Source organism: Stenella coeruleoalba (assembly GCF_951394435.1).
Source record: "Stenella coeruleoalba genome assembly, chromosome: 3".
Taxonomy (NCBI): Eukaryota; Metazoa; Chordata; class Mammalia; order Artiodactyla; family Delphinidae; genus Stenella; species Stenella coeruleoalba.
The window spans coordinates 116,701,327-116,721,653 of record NC_137148.1 but is presented as its reverse complement, the minus strand read 5'-3'; the positions used below and the strand labels follow the sequence as shown (position 1 = coordinate 116,721,653).

The 20,327-nt window shown below is 48.9% G+C and overlaps 1 protein-coding gene across 1 annotated transcript; it reads left to right on the top strand.

Annotated features, from left to right (window-relative positions):
• Positions 1 to 1,754: 1,754 nt before the first annotated feature.
• Positions 1,755 to 15,087, top strand: HBEGF (heparin binding EGF like growth factor). Its single transcript, XM_079917539.1, has 6 exons — positions 1,755 to 2,121; positions 2,312 to 2,485; positions 6,174 to 6,351; positions 12,091 to 12,246; positions 13,033 to 13,123; positions 13,709 to 15,087. The coding sequence occupies exons 1-5, from the start codon at positions 2,076 to 2,078 to the stop codon at positions 13,103 to 13,105; spliced, it is 627 nt and encodes a 208-aa protein (XP_079773665.1). The 5' UTR covers positions 1,755 to 2,075; the 3' UTR covers positions 13,106 to 13,123; positions 13,709 to 15,087.
• The last annotated feature ends 5,240 nt before the right edge of the window (positions 15,088 to 20,327 follow it).

Genomic DNA, 20,327 nt, shown 5'->3' with positions numbered 1-20,327 from the left:
GGGACAGGAGAGCAGGGTGTGAAACTGGCAGTGGTGAGGGGAAGGGGGTGACTTGGCTGTGTGTCAGGAAGTGTTTCCCTCCACCCTCCCCTGGGGAGAGCCCTGACCCCAAGGTGGCTTCGTTTTGGGGAAGCAGGCTGTCAAGCAGCTGCTGAGGGAGAATAAAGGTGTGTCCTGGGTGGTGACAATCTACTGAGGTCCTAGGCCCAATACTGACCACCAAAAGGAACAATCCCACAATGGCACTTGGCCAAATAGGTGACAGGTGAGCTTCCTCCTAAAAACCAGCCCAACCACACATGGAGCCTCAGACCTGTGGGGAAGGGAGAGAAAAGAGGTTGCTAAGGAAGTGGAACAGTCAGTATAGAATGATTAGTAATAATAATGATAATAATAGGTCACATTTATGACAATATGTCTGGCCCTATACTAATTGCTCTATATGTGTTCCCTCGTTCAATCTTCACGAAGCTCTCTACAAAGTAGGCATTATTATTATTGTTATTCCCATTTGAGAGATGTGGAAACTGAGACTCAGTGAGATTAAATATCTCGTCCAAGGTCACACAGTAAGAAGCAAAGTTAGGATTCCAGCTTAGATCTGTAGTGATTCCAGGGCATTATGGAAACCTAAACCTGGGGAGAGTTGCTAGGGACAAATTAAGAGGGAAGAGCCCCATTTACCCCTGCAGAAGTGGGGATGGGGAGGGAGAGTGGGATAGACTATGTATAAATAGCAGGCCTGTTTTTATCCCTACACATGGGCTGAATCAGGCAAGCAGCTCTACCTGGCACAATTTGAGGGCTCTGAAATGCCAACTCAGCCCTGTGTCTTACAACTCCCGTCCCAGCGTGTCCCTGGGAGCTGAAATGCCTACCGAGAGAGTAATTTCTTTGGGTCAGGACATTGACTCCAGAAGACCCCTGTAAAAATTCGTAAGTTGGAAGAAAAACACATCAATCTCCTGGCACCTGTTGAACGTGGCAACCTAGGTTAGCCAGCTGGGTCCTGTGGGAGGGGGCTCAGCTTTTATGTTGGAGAAGAAGGTGGTGTTCAAAGGCAAGGAAAAGTAGGAGGCTTGTTTCACAGCCTGTGTCTCTCCAATCCCAGAAGCCTGGGAATTATACTCAATAGTTCAAAAATCCTAATGGAGACAATGTCCTCTGGGACAAAGATGGGGAGAAGCCACTCCAGGGGCTGGAAGAATACCACTAACTTCCTTTGCTTTTGCTGGGTTGATGCCAGGTGCCTGCAACTGCAACTCTGGTAACCTTGGGCTCACAAGACCTCCTGGCATTCATGTGTCTAATTTTAAATGATAAATGAATTAATTATTATTTACTACTTGATTTATCGGTAGGCAAAGAAGAGGATTTCTGAAGCTCAGAAGATGACATGGGTGGAGGTCTCTGGTTTAGAGCACGGATGACCGGAGGGACCAGGCCTGGAAGAGAGGAAGGAATGAGGGGTGTCCAAGGGCGAAGCGCAGCTCAGCAGTCCCAAGGCTGCAGCGTGACAAGCATCTGGGGAAAGGTAGGAGCTGGTCCCCGCCACCTGCCGGTCAGCAGCCCTACCCCACAGTCAGGCCGCGGCTGCTCTGGCCTAGTCCCAAAATATGTGAGCACCGCCCCCTTCTCCCGCCCCTTTTCCCAGCCGCGCCCACGGGGTCCGGGGCTGGGCGGCAGGCGCCTGGAGCCGGGCGGGAGTCCCAGCGCGGGAGGAGGGGGGGCGGGGCGGCAGGGGGCGGGGCGGAGTCTCGGCGCCTCCTGGAGCCTTATTCCCGGCCGCAAGCTCGGGAGCGCTCAGTCTACCGCGGGAGCTGCGCGCGGAAGGTACCTGGCTATACTTACTGAGGCTCAAGGGCTCGGGCGGACGGACAGACAGAGTGAATACAGAGACGCCCGGCGGCCGCGAGCTCCGCTGAGATCCCATCCAGGCTTGCACGCAGAGGCCGGCAGCAGAACGTGCCCGGCAGGATCTCCTGTGCTCCTCCCACCCGGCTCCCGTGCCAGCGCCCGGTGGCCGCCGCCTCCAAAGTGATTGCTGCCTCGCCGCCTCCGCCGAGTCCGGGACCATGAAGCTGCTGCCGTCGGTGGTGCTGAAGCTCCTTTTGGCTGCAGGTAAGAGGGCTGCCGGGGGTCGGGGGGGATGGGGACGCTCTGCAGGGGACACGAAGGAAGATCGCTGCAGCGCCCCCGGCGCGGGCCACTTGGTGGGGCCCGTGCTCCCTGGCAGGCGGGCGCCGGCAGCGGTACGTGGCGACGGGGGTCTGGGCGGCGGGTCTGAAGCGGCCTCGTCCCTCACCCGCAGTGCTTTCGGCGTTGGTGACCGGCGACAGCCTGGAGCGGCTTCGAAGAGGGCTGGCGGCTGGAACCAGCAATCTGGACTCCCCTACTCAATCTACGGACCAGCTGCTGCCCCCGGGAGGTGGCCGAGGCCGGGAAGTCCTGGACTTGGAAGAGACAGACCTGGACCTTTTCAGAGGTGGGTGTGAGGGATGCCCATCCTCGGACCCCGGTGGACAGTTGAAGAATAAGTGGATCTGGCATTTATGCCGATTGGGCACACCTATGGTTTGGGGGTTTTCATGGAGGACCTCAAGGAAAAGCCGCTTGGCCTGACAAACTCACTGGGGGGTCCTAGAATGTAGATCCTGTTGTCTTTCTTGCCCAACGTAGTCTCACATGCCACGTTGCTGCCTTTCTGGATACTCTGAGGCAAATTGAAACAGGCAAGGTGTGTGGGGTTGGTACGTTGCTCTGAGGTAAGCTGGGTGATAGGAACAAGGAATGGTTGAGATGCTTTCCTTAGAGTTTCTATGAAAAAATGTGCACAACCCCTAATTCCCACATCAACTGACTATTATGTATAAAATAAGGTAACAGATGTGGAGATGCTGGGCACATACAAGGTGTGCAGTGTTAGTCTCCTCCATCCACCTGTCTCCAGGTTGGGGAAACAGGGGAACGAGGAGCACTTGGTCCCCCCTCAGGTTAGGCCAGCACCTCCTCGGGAGGCTGTGAATGGTGAGCACTGGGTCCCTAGAGAGCTGTATTGATATGCTGGGTGTCTACAAATCCTACACAAGCCTGGATACTTCCTGACCACCTTGAGTCCCTGAGAGAGACTCCAAGGGAGGAAGGGCCAAATGGGATCCTTCAACCAGCAGAGGTGCTGTGGCTAAGTAAATACAAGCACAGAGCAGAGTCCAGAGCCTCCAGTATTGCCTGCTTCCTTGCCCCCAGTCACCTGCAGAAATTCTTAAGGGTGGAGCAGGGACTGAGCCCTGGAGCCCCGGAGTGACTATATTTGGTTGGAAAGATACCCACCTGTTCTGGCTCTGTCTGCTCCTCTGCCACCCTTCTTCCTTACCCAGAGTTTCCCTTAGGTGCTATCTCTATTTAGTATACATCAGGGGTCTGCCCCAAAGCTGAGGCTGGGTTCCCACCTTTCATCCTCTCACAGTGGCCCTCTGGGGGTCACTCCTGGCCTGAACAACCTGTATTCTCCTGGCCCTCTCCTCATAGGCAGGGCAGAGCTGGGCTGTGACTCACCCTCCACCCACACAGCTGCTCCTCCTAGCTCTGCAGACCTGACTCACTGCTCCCTCTCCCCGGCAGGAGCCTGGCTGTCACTCTGTCACTCTCTCCCTCCCTTTTCTTTTTTTAAAAAAAAATTTATTTATTTATTTATTTATTTATTTTTGGCTGTGCTGGGTCTTCGTTGCTGCGTGCAGGCTTTCTCTAGTTGCAGAGAGCAGGAGCTACTCTTCATTGTGGTGCGCAGGCTTCTCATTGCGGTGGCTTCTCTTGTTGCAGAGCACGGGCTTTAGGCGTGTGGGCTTCAGTAGTTGGGGCACACGGGCTCAGTAGTTGTGGCTCGTGGGCTCTAGAGTGCAGGCTCAGTAGTTGTGGCGCATGGGCTTAGTTGCTCCACGGCATGTGGGATCTTCCCGGACCAGGGCTCGAACCTGTGTCCCCTGCATTGGCAGGCGGATTCTTAACCACTGCACCACCAGGGAAGTCCCTCTCCCTCCTTTTTCTGATCGGCTGGGCCCTCCTGCCTCAATTTCACCACAGCCATGGTCATTGGTTTCCTCTGAGCATCTGCCTCACCTTCTGAGTTCTGAAAGGGCCAGGGTCTGCACCAGAGGAAGCAAGAGTCTATGGGACTACTACTGGCATCTGCCTCTTCTTTTTACTTGGGTTTGCTGGGCAAAGACTATTTTTCAGGTCTAAGGATCCTATCACCTAAAATAAATAACTGTTACCATTTATTAAGTGCCTCCTGTATTCTAGGCACTTAACATGTTATTGTGGGTTAATTAATCCTTGCTGCAACCCTCTGAGATAGGAACACCTGTTCTTCACTTTTTACCAAGAGCTACAGGGTTCAGAGAGATTAAGTGACTTGCCCAAGATCACATGGCTGAAATTCGAGCATGGGTCTGCTAACTTCAGAGCCCATTCATTGTCTCATTCCTGGCTCAGCATCCCATGTGCTCTAGGCTTGTCTGGAAGAGGGGACTGGGTTGTGTGAGGCAGCTTGGTGTGTTGGGAAAGAGCACTGGATATGGAGTCCAGAGACCACATTTCAGATCCCAAACCTGTAGGACCTTGGGCAAGTCACTGCCTTTCAGGACCTCAAGTTTTTCAACAGAAAATGGAAAGCCATATTTTTTGAAGTCAGTTCCACCTTGAGGATCCTAGGACTCCAGTCTAATGTATGACGCTCATCCTTCTACCAGACATGTGGCTATAGCCATAGACAGCAGGCACCTTTTTTCTGCTGGGACAGGGGAGGGGAGACTTGTGTCAGACCCCTGGGCTGATGGGCATAGCCCATGATCAGTCCCAGCTGGATGTCTGTGTGAGGTTGTTTTTCCCTTTTTAAATGTGGAAAGAATGGGGAGAGTTATCATTGTTCTAGTTCCTTCTGATAGTTCTTTACTTTCCATCTTTCTGCTGCTTGTGCACTGTACTCCCCATTCTAGGGAGCTATAAACAGGACATCTGGGGATATATGTAAATGGACCTTTGAGAGAAGTGGTGAGCTGCAAATAGCACACAGAACAGGGTAAATATTTTGCTTGATGTCAAAAAAGCAAGGCTCTTTGAAATTAGCACACTATTGTAAATCAACTATAGATCAATAAAAATATTTTTAAAATTAAAAAAATTTAAAAAGTTAAAACAGCAAATCTCTGACCAGGGGTGGCCTGCTTGCTGTCCCTGAGCCTGGTTCTGCTCTGGGCTCATCATGGTCCGCTGCTGCTAATGGGTACCCCAGAGGGGACCACCTGGACATGGGCACTGTTCTTATTTTAGGAGCCTCTTCCCTCTAAAATACTCTCCAAGTACCTTCTCCAGAAGCAATTTTTATCTCTGACGCTGTCTTCCTGCAAATGGGTCACTGAGTGTAGCATCAGGAAATGAGGCTGATTTAAGGCCAAAATAGAACCAAGTGGGCGTGGGGGAGTAGGAGATGAGGATGGACAGTGGGGTGGGGGTGAGGTTAGTAGAACTGCCCAATCAGCTGCAGTTACTCAACAGAAGCTACTCAACAGAAGCTAGCATTCTTAGAATGAGGTCCTTTTTTTTAAGTGTCACTTGGACCCAGTAGTCTTTTTTTTTTTAACATCTTTATTGGAGTATAATTGCTTTACAATGGTGTGTTAGTTTCTGCTGTATAACAAAGTGAATCAGCTACACATAGACATACATCCCCTTGTCCCCTCCCTCTTGCGTCTCCCTCCCACCCCCCCTATCCCACCCCTCTAGGTGGTCACAAAGCACTGAGCTGATCTCCCTGTGCTATGCGGCTGCTTCCCACTAGCTATCTATTTTACGTTTGGTAGTGTATATATGTCCATGCCACTCTCTCACTTCGTCCCAGCTTACCCTTCCCCCTCCCCGTGTCCTCAAGTCCATAGAATGAGGTTCTTAAACTGAGTTTATGAAATGTCTTCCTTGGGACCCCCCAGCCTCTACTTCCTCCACCACTTTTGGGAGGTCTGCCCAGTCTTCCTTCAGCTCTTGGGAGGCACTGAGCCGAGAGGCCTTCTCAGGCCTCTGACTTCAGGTAGGATCAAAACATCCTTCCAGACGCTGTGCTGTTCTGATGTTTTCCCCTGAGGAAGTCAAAGACGTAACAGGGTACTTTTCTACCGCAGCTGCTTTCTCTTCCAAGCCACAAGCTCTGGCCACACCGAGCAAGGAGGAGCGTGGGAAAAGAAAGAAGAAAGGCAAGGGGTTAGGGAAGAAGAGAGACCCATGTCTTCGGAAATACAAGGACTTCTGCATCCATGGAGAATGCAAATATGTGAAGGAGCTCCGGGCTCCATCCTGCATGTAAGTGTCCCTTCCCCGGGGCTGACTGTTAACAGCTCACTCTTTGTCAGCCTGGTGGCTGTTCCTGGTTGTCACTGTTCCTTGAATTCATAAATCCACCCAGTTTCTTCTCAACCTCTGGGAGGAAGTTGGGAGGAGGGGAAATATTTTTAGTCAGCGGAAGGGGCTCCCCCCAGCATAGGATGCAATTTCCTGTGGCGTGGGTTTGTGATGCTCTTTCATCTTTGGGGGCATTTCCTGCTTGCTCAGAAATGAGCACACGCTAGGAGAGCTGACACCTGAAGGCAGATTCTTCATTTCTGCCTCATGCCCTACTCCAGATGGGAGAAGCCAGTAGGAAACATGGCAGAGTGGGGCTCCTGGGTGGAGTGGAGCTCCCGTGGCCTTCTTTCCCAAGTCCTGCAGGTAGGTATGAGGTGCATTTGGATATGTGCTATGCAGGTATGTGTACTCAGACATATGTGCATATGAATGAGCAAATGTGGGTTGATTCTAAGACATGGCAGGACTGTAGAGAAAGCAATCATTGTGGGAGCAGGGAGAAGCCCCTCCTCCCTTCTTCCTCACCCTGGCCAGGGCCAGGAGGTGGGGGACATGGTGGGTATTGACCTTTGGCTATGGGGGTGGGAGAACACTTCCTTTGTGTAAGATTAACGGAAAATGGAACCCAACTCAGTAGGCATCAGCCCCCGGTCAGGCAGCACCACCCCTTCCCTGGGCAGGGGTGTGGGTGGAGAGGCCATGGGTTCCCCAGCCACTCTGCTAGGCCAAGCCCAGCAAATGGCTGCCTTGGCAACCCCTCAGGGATGACGACACTGCCATGCTCTGTGGCAGGCATAATGTCGCCACTGTGCCTGAGACCAACACCCACATCAGGCTGTAAACATGCACTCTCTTCTGCTGGGCCTGAGTTTCTGTGGAGTGGCAACCTCTGTGACCTGGGAGGCTCCGGACAGAGTCAGGAGATTGCTGTGTGCACACCACTTCCCAGCCTGTCGAGAAGGCTGGCTGCCTCGCATCTCTTCTGCTGTGATTGGTACAGATCCTTTGTTTTTTTTTTTTAAAGCTTCCTTGTCCCATCTGATCTCATACAGCAGAGTTGCCCTGTATTTGGCAATTGTCAGACAGACCCGTCACCCCCCTCCACGTCTACAGTCACTTGTGTGTCCTCTCCTTTCATATCCTTGTCAAGAGCTTGGTATTGGAGAGGGTTGCTTAAGAGTGACCTAGACAGTGGGAGGGAGACGCAAGAGGGAGGAAGTATGGGGATATATGTGTACATATAGCTGATTCCCTTTGTTATACAGCAGAAACTAACACAATATTGTAAAGCAATTACACTCCAATAAAGATGTTAAAAAAAAAAGAGTGACCTAGACAGTCCCCCAATTATTCTTCCAGAAGTCTTGAGACAGGGCAGGGAATGTTTGTCCTAAATTTGTAAACTGGCCTCATTAGCACAGGGTGGAGGCAGTGACTCTGAGTGTAGTCAAGATGGATCAAGGCCAGAAATCTGTCTGGGCCGAACTGGTCCAGGGCGTTGGTGGAGGGACTTCCACTGCTCAGCTGAGAACCCTTTTAAGGCTTCTCTCCTGGAGAGCTGAGCTTGACTGACCACCTAAACCCAGAGAACCTAGATAATGGTGTCCAGGCTCAAGGTGGCCCTAGGGATGGTGATGGTAACTGTGACAGTGCCTTCCTTCCTTTGCCATGGAGCTTTACAGTTTACATTTAATATGAGTTGAGCCCAACAGGTCTCTGTTGAGCACCTACTTGGTGTCAGCTATTCTAGGGGACGGGAAAATACAGCCCTGTATTCTCAAAAGCCCTCTGCTGGGTAGGCAGGGCTTGCTGTCTGTACTTGAAAGATGAGGAAACTGGAGCCCAGAAGTAGGAAGTGATTTGTCTGAGATCAACAGCTAAATAAAGTGTGTGGAAACAGGACAGGCACTCAGGTGCCTGACTTCCCGTCCAACATGCTTTTCATGCCCCCAGGCTGCACTGGGTGTTGGATTGCGTCCTTCTTCCCTGTCTGTTCTTACAGAGTTGGAGCACGATTTTACAGAGGGCAGCTATTATACTAGAGGTCTCCTAAGGCTTTTTCTAATTGAAGAGCATGGAATCTGATGTGAAGACTCTGTGTCTGCTTCCTAGGCAGATTTTCAAGGGGCTGAATTCTGTGTCTGGCTTGGCAGCCTCCTGCCTCCAGCCCTTGGTACTCAGGGCAGCAGGCAGCAAGAAGACACAGAGCTCCTGGATTGGGAGAATGTGACATCTGGGCACCTACATCTGGGACACTCTGTGGCTCCTTCTTGCCTCCAGACCCAGCAACCACCAGCCGGGTGTGTCAGGCTGCCGTGGTGAGCTTGAGGCTGGCCGGCTTCCTAAACCAGCCCTCTGCAGCCATCACCCACAGGAAAACCCTTCTGTGTCACCAGCCAAAAGTTGCCCTCAAAGAGCAGTTTCCTGGGGCTCCTGATGAGCTGCTGACCCAGAAACTGGCTGCAAAGTTTCCTGTGGCTGGAGGAAGCCTGGGGACAGTTAGCCTGACGAGGACTCAGAGCTGGAAGAGAGACAGGCCTGAAGGCTCTACTTGACCTCACTGCCCAGACGCCAAGAAGGAATGGCGAGCCCCCTTCTCTTTGGCTCCGTCTGACTTTGGTGCTCCCTTCCTCAGGATATGGGCAGTATCCTCCGGAATCTGATTATATAGTAACTCCCACACATGTGGGACTTGGCCTTTTATTAAGTGCTTTTATTTGTATTATCTCATTTGAGCTTCGCAAAGCTCTAGTGAGGTAGGCATTTATTATTCCTGCCTTTTACATGAGAAAACTGAAGCTTGGAAACGCGACTGTAACTTGCTCCAGATCACTTGGCTAGAAATAGCAGCAGGACCAGTCTGGAACTCATGTATTCTGAGTCCCCTGCGCCAAATGGTGCCCCCTCTACCTCCTGGGGTAGGGGTGGAGAAATCCAAATTGGAAGATGTCTCTGTACTCTAGAGGGTCCTTGCTTCTGTTGTAATACAAGTTCTGAGATGGGCCACAGACGTGGGTAGGAGCAACACATCTCAGTTTGATGGGTCACTGGCTCTGGGCAAGACACACGATCTTGCCCTCACCCTGGGATGCTTGGAATGCTCCTTCCCTGGGGGAGCCAGGGGTTGTCTGCAAAGGGAGGGGGATGTGGGTAATATTAGGATGTTTACATTATTATCCTTTTGACTCAGGGTGGGGGTGGAGGGATTATGTAACTGAATTGCGGGACTCTGAGGCCAAGCTTTATTTCTATCATCTGAGTAAGTACCTGTGGGGTTTGAATGATGGGCTGGAAGTGAAAAACAGACTCAACTTCACCTTCCCTCCCCGCAGGAAAGCACAGTCTCTGAAGTCAGCCAGACTGCTGAGTCAAATCCTGGCTCTACCACTCACTACCTGTGTAATCTTGGGCAGGTTATCTAACAGAAGTTTGGCCTCAGTCTCTTCATCTTTAAAATGGGGATAGTAACTCCTACTTCTTAGAGATGTTTGGTTTTTTTTGTTTTTTTGCGGTACGCGGGCCTCTCACTGTTGTGGCCTTCCCTGTTGCGGAACACAGGCTCCGGACGCGCAGGCTCAGCGGCCACGGCCCACGGGCCCAGCCGCTCTGCGGCATGTGGGATCTTCCCAGACCAGGGCACGAACCCGTGTCCCCTGCATCGGCAGGTGGACTCTCAACCACTGCGCCACCAGGGAAGCCCATAGAGATGTTTTTAAGATTACATGAAATGATCCTTGTAAAGCAATTAGCACAGAGTACTTGGCTCATAGTAAGCCTGTAATGTGTGCTATTAATTGTTATTTATCATTCAAGATAACAGTAATAATAACTGAGAGAGCAGAGTCAGACCGCTCTCTGTTTCTGCTCCAGAAACCCATCAAGCCCATCAGATATGTGTTTCCTTGGGGTAACCTACACTGTTCAGAATGGAAATAATTATGAATTTGGAATTTGGCCCTTCTGCTCCCTAGTTGTGAAACATTTAGCAAATCATTTACTCTCTCTGACCCTAATCGTAGTCTTTCAATATGTAAAAGAGGTTATACCTGCCTACCAGGGTGTTATGAGTCTCAGTTAAGCTAGTCGATAAGGACAGTGTCTTATAAACTGTAAAGTGCTTTGAACAAGTGATTTTCCAGGGGTGCTCCTAAGAGCATCCTCTATGTCCTGGCAGGATAGGGGTCATTGTTTTGTCCACCTGGGCCGATGGGACAGATGCATGGAGAGGCTGGGCAAGGAGCTGTGTGCTCTGCTGTGGGCCTGACCTACGTTTATCCTGCAGTGAGGTGGTTCCCCGAAACACCCAGAAGGAGCTGGGAAAGGAAGAGGTGCTGGGAAGGAAGGCAGGGGCAGCCCGGCCCCTGGGTCTGATAGGTCTGCTCCTTGGAACTTTCCTGGTACCTCTCGGCAGGAAGAAGGGATTCCTTGCTCTGAGGAACGAGGTGCCTAAGCTTTTCCCCAGAGGATGTGCAGTTCAGAATAGAGGGCCACCGGGTTCTCGGTGCTTCCTTCAGCAGTTAGTGGCCTAAAGTCCCCAGGCAGACAGTGCCACGGCCTCCCTGACTGGGCATTTATGGATGTGTGTGGGCAGACACTGAGCTCACCATCAGACAGTCTGTGTCTATGTCTCTGCCCTGCTATGTGACTGTGGGGAAAATAGCTCTGCCTTTCTGTAACATGGGCTCCTACCTACATCAAAGGATCTCTGGGATGCTCAGATAAGGAAAGGGATGTGAGGGAATTCCCTGGCAGTCCAGTGGTTAGGACCGCGCTTTCACTGCTTAGGGCCTGGGTTCAATCCCTGGTCGGGGAACTAAGATCCCACAAGCCAAGCCGCGCAGCTCCCCCGCAAAAAAAGAAAGGGACGTGAATGTGCTTGTTCAACTGTAGGCACTTGTCAGTCTTCCCAAGGGCTTCCAGGAAAAGTTTTGTGTTAGAAGAGGCAGTTGCCATCTGATTTATTTCTTGAGTGAGAAAAGCCAAGGTTTTTTTTGTGACATTCTAAAATGTACTGGCAGGACAGCTAGGCAAGAAGATGTTTTTTCTTGGTTTGTTTGCTTTGTCCTGGGATGAAGTAGGCCTGATAGCCCAGCGTTCAGAGGCCAAAGGCCAAAATTCAGCTTTCAAGTTGGGCCTTGCACCCAGGGGGAGCTGGGAGTTAAATGAAGGAAACTTGAGAAAAATGACTTCTGGCAAAGGAGCAGGGCCTATTAATAGGCTGGGCAGTGGCAGAGAGACTGGACGCTGGAAGCATTGGTGGGGAAGGCTGGGTTTATTTCTGGGTCAGAGTGTTGAGGGGCCTCACAAGAGGGAGTGATACTGAATCCCCTCAGTCCAACCCACCAGCTCTTGTGCCCAAGTCCTCTGAACATTTTAACACACATGTCATTAATCATCCACACGTGGAACAATCTAGCCAAGACCTGAAGTCCTCCTTTGCTTTTTCCCTGCCTGGAGTAGGAATTTTGTGCCAGAGGACCAAAGGGAATGAAGAAGGGGAGGGCGTGGAGTGAAGGAGGAAGGCCACAGAGCCTGTAGAGGGGCTTCTAGAGAAGGCTAGAGGAAGGACAGGAATCACCGTTAGGGACTGACAGGCTGAAGCTGTGAGGAGTAGGCTCTGGCTTATGTAGGTGGCCCGTTGCCAAGAGTGAAGCCAAACCACTAACTTCATCTCTGCTTTGTTCTGTTTTGGACCAGCTGCCACCTGGGTTACCATGGAGAGAGGTGCCATGGGCTGAGCCTCCCAGTGAAAAATCGTTTATATACCTATGATCACACGACCATCCTGGTTGTGGTGGTCGTGGTGCTGTCATCCGTCTGTCTGCTGGTCATCGTGGGGCTTCTCATGTTTTGGTGAGTGTTACAGGCTGTTTTTGCAAATCACTTCTATTTCTCCTCCTCCAGGGTCTTCTACCTGATGGTCACATGAGCCCTCTAACCCCCCAAATCCTGGGCTAGGAGTCTGACTAACACTCCTGGGTACAGGCTCTCCAAGAACCTGGCTTCTCTGGTATGACATAGGTCCAGTGTCCAGAGCCCAGGAAAAAAATTGCCAGGCCGTAGGAGGTCCTGCTTCTCACAGCAGGCTCAGCAACCCACCCATGGAGCCACATCTTCACACAATTCTTTTTCCTGACTCTGTTCTCTGATGGCATTAGGGTGTGGTTTGGTAGTCAGGGCATGGGTGGTGCTATTGGTATATCCTTCCAAATCTGGGGCATCTGGTCCCCAGGCCATGCTTTCAATCCAGCTTATATTCTAGACTGAGGAGACCTACTAAGCACTCTGTGCCCATTTACAAGCATGCAACTCATGCGTTGTGAGACCTGGATCAAGTTACCTGTCTTTCTAAGGGTTGTAATCTTTCAGTGATTGTAATCTCTGTTCCACTACCTCATAAAGATGTTGTGAGGATTGTATAAATGAGGTGAAAGTTCTTAGCAAATTGTAGCCTGCCATTAGAGACAGGCATCCTTTGGGGCAGTTGGACCTTTGGCCAGAGGTCTGTTGAGCTGCCGTATCCTCTGGGCTTTTCCAAGTATGGAGAGAATCACTGGGCCAGAATCTTTTGGAAGGACCAGCTCTGGGGCCTGCACCCTCTAGCAGGCAGAGCTTGCTCACAAAACTTACTTTCCTCAGGTACCACAGGAGAGGAGGTTATGACGTGGAAAATGAAGAGAAAGTGAAATTGGGCATGACTACGTCCCACTGAGAGAAACCTGTGCTCAAGGTAATGGTCCATCCTTTGCCCAATGGTACCATCACCACCTTTCCTGGATCTGTTTCTAGGCATGCTGAATTCTTCTCTTGACCTAGGAGCTAGGGGTTGGGCTGCTATGGAGTCAGGGTCCCACTGCAGAATTGTTTTCAAAAAGGTTCTCAGTGCTGCATCTCCACTTAGGGTGGAAGTTGCTAGAGAGATACCCAAGACCAATGCCTGAGAAGATAGCTTCTCTCATCCTTGTCTCTTCTCCTTCCCACCCCTTCCCAGAGATCTTTCCACTTCTTTTTTTTTTTTTTTTTTTTTTTTTTTTTGCGGTACGCGGGCCTCTCACCGTTGCGGCCCCTCCGGTTGCAGAGCACAGGCTCCAGACGCGCAGCCTCAGCGGCCACGGCTCACGGGCCCAGCCGCTCCACGGCATGCGGGATCCTCCCGGACCGGGGCACGAACCCGTGTCCCCTGCATCGGCAGGCGGACTCTCAACCACTGCGCCACCAGGGAAGCCCTCTTTCCACGTCTTAAATCTGGACTCAGGAGACTCTTAAGACCTCTTAAGCTGGATCCAGCTTTAAATGCCTTCTTCTTGTGCTTTAGGAATCAGCTGGGGACTGCTACCTCTGAGAAGATACAAGTTGATGACAGACTCTGCAGAGGGGAAGGACTTCACAACTAGCCATGAAGATTCCTTCATCCCCAGTTGCCATCTAAATTGGGCCTCCCATAACTGCTTTGCCAAAATACCAGAGCCTTCAAGTGCCAAACAGAATATGTCCAGTGGGATCTGGGTCAGAAGAAAGCAAAAGTGAGGGACCTTCGTGCCCTTCTGATTCTCCTCCACCAAGCCCTACTTACCCCCATAAGTTTGTTTAAACACTTATCTTCTGGATTAAAATGCCAGTTAAATTCCATATGCTCCAGGATCTTTGCCTGAAAAAAAAAGGAAGGAGAGGAAGAAAGAAAGATTCGGGGACTGGAAGAAAGTAACAAAGATTGAGAAGCCATGTACTCAACAAGCCACCAAGGGATCTGCCATTTGGACCCTTCAGTGCTGGATTTGATGAGTTAACTGTGAAATACCATAAACCTGAGAACTCTGAATTTTGGGACTTCTACCCAGATGGAAAAATAACAACTATTTTTGTTTGTTTGTTTGTTTGTAAAATGCCTCTTAAATTATATATTTATTTTATTCTATGTATGTTAATTTATTTAGTTTTTAACAATCTAACAATAATATTTCAAGTGCCTAGACTGTTACTTTGGCGATTTCCTGGCCCTCCACCCTGCATCCCCCACCATCTGGCTCAGCATTAGTCTCCTCTGCTGCAAATGTGAGATGGCTCTGTGATCCATCTGTAGTAATCTATTGTCTGTCCACATTTCGGAAGATCTTCCATGATCTGAGTGCCACAGGGGGAGTTCTGTATGGTCAGGCTGTAGGAATTAACTTTGTCAGATCCACTCTATGAGTTGGACGGCAGTCTTACCTAGGCGATTGTGTCTACCGTTTGTGTTTTGAAAGCCCAAGGTGCTGATGTCAAGATGTAACAGATATCGGTATTCCCCTGTGTCCTCTCCCTGCCCAGTCTCAGAAGAAGTTGGGCTTCCATGCCTGAAGCTTTCCTGGACCCTCACCCTCCATGGGTGCAGGTCCACAGAGTGGGAACTCACTGTCCCTTGTGTCAAGACATTTCTCTTATCCTGCCATTCTTCTGGTGCTACTCCATGCAGGGGTCAATGCAGCAGAGGATAATCTAGAAAAGGGATTAGCAAAGAAAAAGGCTGAGGAGGAACAGGAAACATTGGAGCTGACTGTTCTTAGTAATTGATAACCTACCAATTGCTACAGAGAAGGTTGGAGGTGAGGAGGGCTTTTGTGTAAACCCACCCACCTCACCAAAACTACAAAGGTATGCTGTCGTGGTCCCTTCTGGAAGTTTCTGGTGCCATTACTGAACTGTTACAAACCTGAATTTCCAAACCTGGTTTATATTTATACTTTGCAATTCAAATAAAGATAACCCTTACTCCATAGCCTTCTGTCTGATTGTTTTAACTGGGAGCTAGTTTAACGTAGGTATTTTCTAAGCCCATAAATAGCCCAGGCCTATTTATATATACTATCTCAGTATCCCCAATAACCCTATGTAGGAGGTACTATTGTCCCATTTTTCCAGAATTGGAAACTGAGGCTTGGATAGGTTAGGTAACTTGCCCGAGGATACACAGTTGGTAAGTGAGAGAGCTGCAACTGGTAATTTGATTCTAATCATTTGTCTTAGTACTTATATCATACCATCTCTGAGACAGTAGAGAATAGATCTTTCACATAGGAAGTTGGGCTGGCTGTAACCGGGAAAGACATCTGCCCATTCAGGGGGCAGACCCTGACGTCAGGGCCTATGCTGTCTGTGCAAGCAGGCGTTGCTCCTGGAGGAAACAAGTCACCTTTGACTCCCCTCTCACGCTCCACATTCCATCTATCATCTATCAGCAAATCTTGTCAGACCTACCTTTTGGGTATATGCTGAATGCAGCCACTTCTCATCACTGTCACTATCATCATCCCAGTCCAATTCACCATCAGCCAGGGACTGAAACTGCGCCCTTAGCTGTGAAAGCGCAGAGTCCTAACCACAGGACCATCAGAGAATTCCCTCTTACCTAGACTCTTGTGGTGGCCTCCTGTCTCCTTTCTTCCACCTTACTCCCATATAGCCCATTTCCAACATAATAGCCAGTGGTCATTTAAAACATAATCCAGATCTTGCAGGCCTTCTCTGACTACCCTATTATAAGATAGCACATTCCTCTCCCACCCCACTCCTCTTACTCTCATTATTCGGCTTTATTTTTCTTCATTGCCCTCATCACCACTAACATATTCTTATTTGTTTTTGTCTATCTCTTCCTACTAGAATGCTAGCTCCATGAAGATAGGGGTGTGTACATTGCTCCAATCCCAGATTGTAAAAGAGTGCAATTGAGTTGTAGGCGCACAATATTTGTTGTGTGGATGAAAGAATACAAGAAATGACTAAAATCCAATCCAAGGCCAGCAAGTGGACAGGTATGTGATGCAGTGCTGCCCTGGAAGTGTGATTGGGTTTAAAGAAGGGCATTTGCTGGGGAGGATGGATGGGGATGACAGGATGAATGGAATTCGAGACAGGTCATGTTGTCCTGGATAGAGTGGAAGCAGAGACTTCCACTGGGAGGCCGTTAGACAGGTGCTACCGGATGCCCCCTCCGCATCCTCTTCTCTTTGAGAGTTGTGACATTGTGAAGTTTCTCCGGGAGCCCACAGAGAGATCTTACATGTACTTTGACTGTCCAAAGCTGAACATATGCATAGCCTCTAACCCAGCAATTCCACTTCCAGTGATATACACAAGAGAAATGAGAACATATGCTCACCAAAAGATATGTACAAGAGTGATCTTAGCATTATTTGCAATAAGTGAAAACTGGAAACTACCCCAATACTCATCAGTATTTGATGATGAAATGAATAAATACATTGTTGTATATCTATACAATGAAATATTAAATAGCAATATGCTGAGTCAAACAGGCCAGACACAAAAGGATACCTTCCGTGTGATCCCATTTATTTAAAATTTTAAAACAGGCAAAACTCATCTATGGGGAAAGAAATTAGGAAAGGGGTTACTATTGGGATTGATAATGACTGGAAGGGGGAAGATAAGGGAACTTCTGGTGTTCTGATAATGTTATATTCTAAGATTTAGGTACTGGCTTCCCATGTGCACCTCACTTTGAGAAAATTCATTGAGTATGATTTGTGCATTTTTCTACAGGTATTAAACTTCAATAAAAAGATTCCTAAAAACTTTGGTAGGGGACTCTTGCTGTTTGCATTATATAAATCTCTGTAAAGTACCAATGTATTACTTCGGTAGTCAGAGAAAATGGTACAGAAATAACTCTGGAGCAATGAGTTACTTTGAACTCTTCGTGGGGCTCCCTTTCCTGCCTCTAAGCTTCAAGCCTCCAGTCCTCACTCAGGGCTGGGCTTTTCCGAGCACACTGTTTCTCCAGCTAATGTTTCCTGTGGGTTCTGGGCTTCCTGCTTTTCAGCTGCTCTCTCCTCCTGCCCCTGCTGCTGATAAAAGCTCTCCTTGGCTTCACTGGAACTCCCCTGGGCATCTACTTGGCTGATACAGTGACTCTGGGAGCCTCTGAACCAGCAGCCACTTCTCAAGATTGGCCAACAGAAGAGATCGGGCCCTTGTGAGTACTGAGAAACATCTACCTCTTCTCTGTGAGCTTTCCTTTCAGTATCCTTTGAGAGACTTTCTTTTATGACGTACATAGTAATCATTATTAGGTTAATAAATATTTAACATTCATGGAGTACTCACTAAGTAGGGCCCACTGGGCCAGGAGGTAGGTGCTCTGACTCCACGCATGACGTAGATGCTTAAGGTGAGCGGTAAAGTCAGGCTGTTAACTCGGGAAGTCTGATATCCAAGGCTGTACTCTAACCACTAAGCTACATTCTCAAATGAGTTCTCAGGGCCACACTTGTGTTCTCTTCTTCTCAAATCCAGAAAATATATAATGAAGAAATTACATGAAAAAGATTTTAGAGAGCAACTCCTTAGAGTTTCTTCTCCTGCCCCAAGATGCCTTATCAGGGTGCTGGGGAAGGAACAGGAATACAGACTGACACAAACTTGAGTCAGAGTCTAGGCTTCACTGTTTACTAGCATGTGGCCTCATGAATGATACCTGACTTCTCTGAACCTTCCTCCCTATCTATAAAATAGACATACTAAAAATATCCACCTGGAAGAGTTGCAGAAATGATATATGTGAGCCAAGTGCCTAGCTCAGGGTCAGCCACATGTTAGACGCTCAGTAAATGATAGTTATCATCAGCAACCTGTCCAAGAAGCTAATTAGTGGCACATCCAGGATTGAAACCCAGGCCTCTGATTCTCAATCCACAATACTTTTCTTAGAAACAAGCAATGCTTTTCAATTATTGTTTTACATTTTAACGGCAGCTTTGGTTTCAAAGGAGCCCTAAAGGGTCTTAACAAATATATGTGGATTTAAGAAGACAAGGAACAGAAACTCAGTCCAAACATATCACTTCAACTCGGCTGGCCTGAAATTTTTCCCTTTGTCAACGATGCCTGAAAATTCAATCTTCCTGTTTGAGAATGCTAATACTCCTGGGAATAGCTATACATTAAGAGGCTGGCATTCTTAGTTGACGTAATTCATTTTATTTTTTTAATAAATTTATTTATTTTATTTATTCATTATTTTTGGCTGCATTGGGTCTTCGTAGCTGCGTGTGGGCTTTCTCTAGTTGCGGTGAGTGGGGGCTATTCTTTGTTCAGGTGCGTGGGCTTCTCCTTGCGGTGGCTTCTCTTGTTGTGGAGCACGGGCTCTAGGCACACGGGCTTTAGTAGTTGTGGCACGTGGGTTCAGTAGTTGTGGCACATGGGCTCAGTAGTTATGGCTCACGGGCTCTAGAGCGCAGGCTCAGTAGTTGTGGCGCACGGGCTTAGCTGCTCTGCAGCATGTGGGATCTTCCCGGACCAGGGCTCGAACGCGTGTCCCCTGCATTGGCAGGCAGATTCTTAACCACTGCACCACCAGGGAAGCCCCGTAATTCATTTTAGCTTCATCCATTCAGCGATTATTTGTGGAGGCCTCTCTATCAACTTTCAAATGATATCCATGCTCTGAAGAAGAGGGAGGGCATTTTGATGGAGTAAGGTGGGAGGGAGAAGAAGTAATCTTGGAGCAAGTACATTCATTGATCATTAAAAAAAAATTGACGGGCACTTACAATGTGCCAAGTAATATTCTTGTCACTGGAGAACAGTGGGCAAGACTGACACATGGACCAACAATACATGTGTAAATAAAGAAATGGGATAATTTCAGAAATAACACACACACGAGTGATCTACTAAAGAGTCAGTAGGGACAGAATTAATTTACATAGGTGGCTCAGAAAAGGTCTCTCTGAGGAGGTAACATCTGAACTGGGACAAGGCAGGATCAGGCATGCAAAGAATAAGCTTAGTATGTGTGAGTGACAGAAAGGAACCCCTGAGTTGTAGCATAGTCATTGGAGGTTGAAGAGGGAGGTAAGAACCGGATGGTAAACAATTTGGAAGCCAGTGGAGTGTTTTGAGCAGAGGAGTGATATGATTTGATTTATGTTTTACAAGTATGACTTTGACATACAGAGAAGGGGTCCTAGGGGGCCAAAGTTAGGAGACCTTTGCAGTCATCCAGGCAAGACATGATGGTGGCCAGGAGAAGGGTGGTAGCAGAGCAGGTGGTAAGAAATGGTCAGATACAGGATACGTATTGGAGGAACCACCTATAAGACAGGCTGAAGGATCAAATGTAGGCACTATGGGAAAGAGAAGAATCAAGGATGATTTCTTGGATTTTAGCCTGAGAAACTGGCCAGATAATGGTTCTGTTCATCAAGATGGGAATGAATGGGGGAGCAAGTTCACAGGGGCCACAGAAATCAAAAATTCTTTTGTGGGGACTTCCCTGGTGACTGAGTGGTTAAGAATCCACCTGCCAAGGCAGGGGACACAGGTTCGAGCCCTGGTCCAGGAAGATCCCACACGCCGCAGAACAACTAAGCCCGTGCGCCACAACTACTGAGCCTGCACTCTAGAGCCCACGAGCCACAACTACTGAATCCCCGTGCCTAGAGCCCGTGCTCCGCAACAAGTGAAGCCACTGCAATGAGAAGCCCGCACACCACAACAAAGAGTAGCTCCCGCTCGACACAACTAGAGAAAAGCCTGTGCGCAGCGGCGGAGACCCAACGCAGCCAAAAATAAATAAATAAATAAATAAATAAATAAATTTATATTAAAAATAAAGAGAATTCTTCTGTGGACATTTTAAGGCCAAATGGGATGAAGGAGGGCACTACAGTGAGGGTGATGGGAGGGAGAAGGAGGCAAGGAGGAGAAAAAAGGAAGCAAAAGGGATAAATAAGAAGGACCTGAAGACAGAAAAAGAAAAAAAGAAAAATAAGGACACCTGCCATTTATATGGTGTTTCACAGTTCTTCTCTGAGAGGATCTTATTTAACCCTTACAGTGCCTCGGAAAGGTCGGTAGTATTATTATCTCCAGTTTAATGGAAGAGGGCCCTGAAACTTGGAGGAATGAAGAACCTTCCACAAGGCTATTAC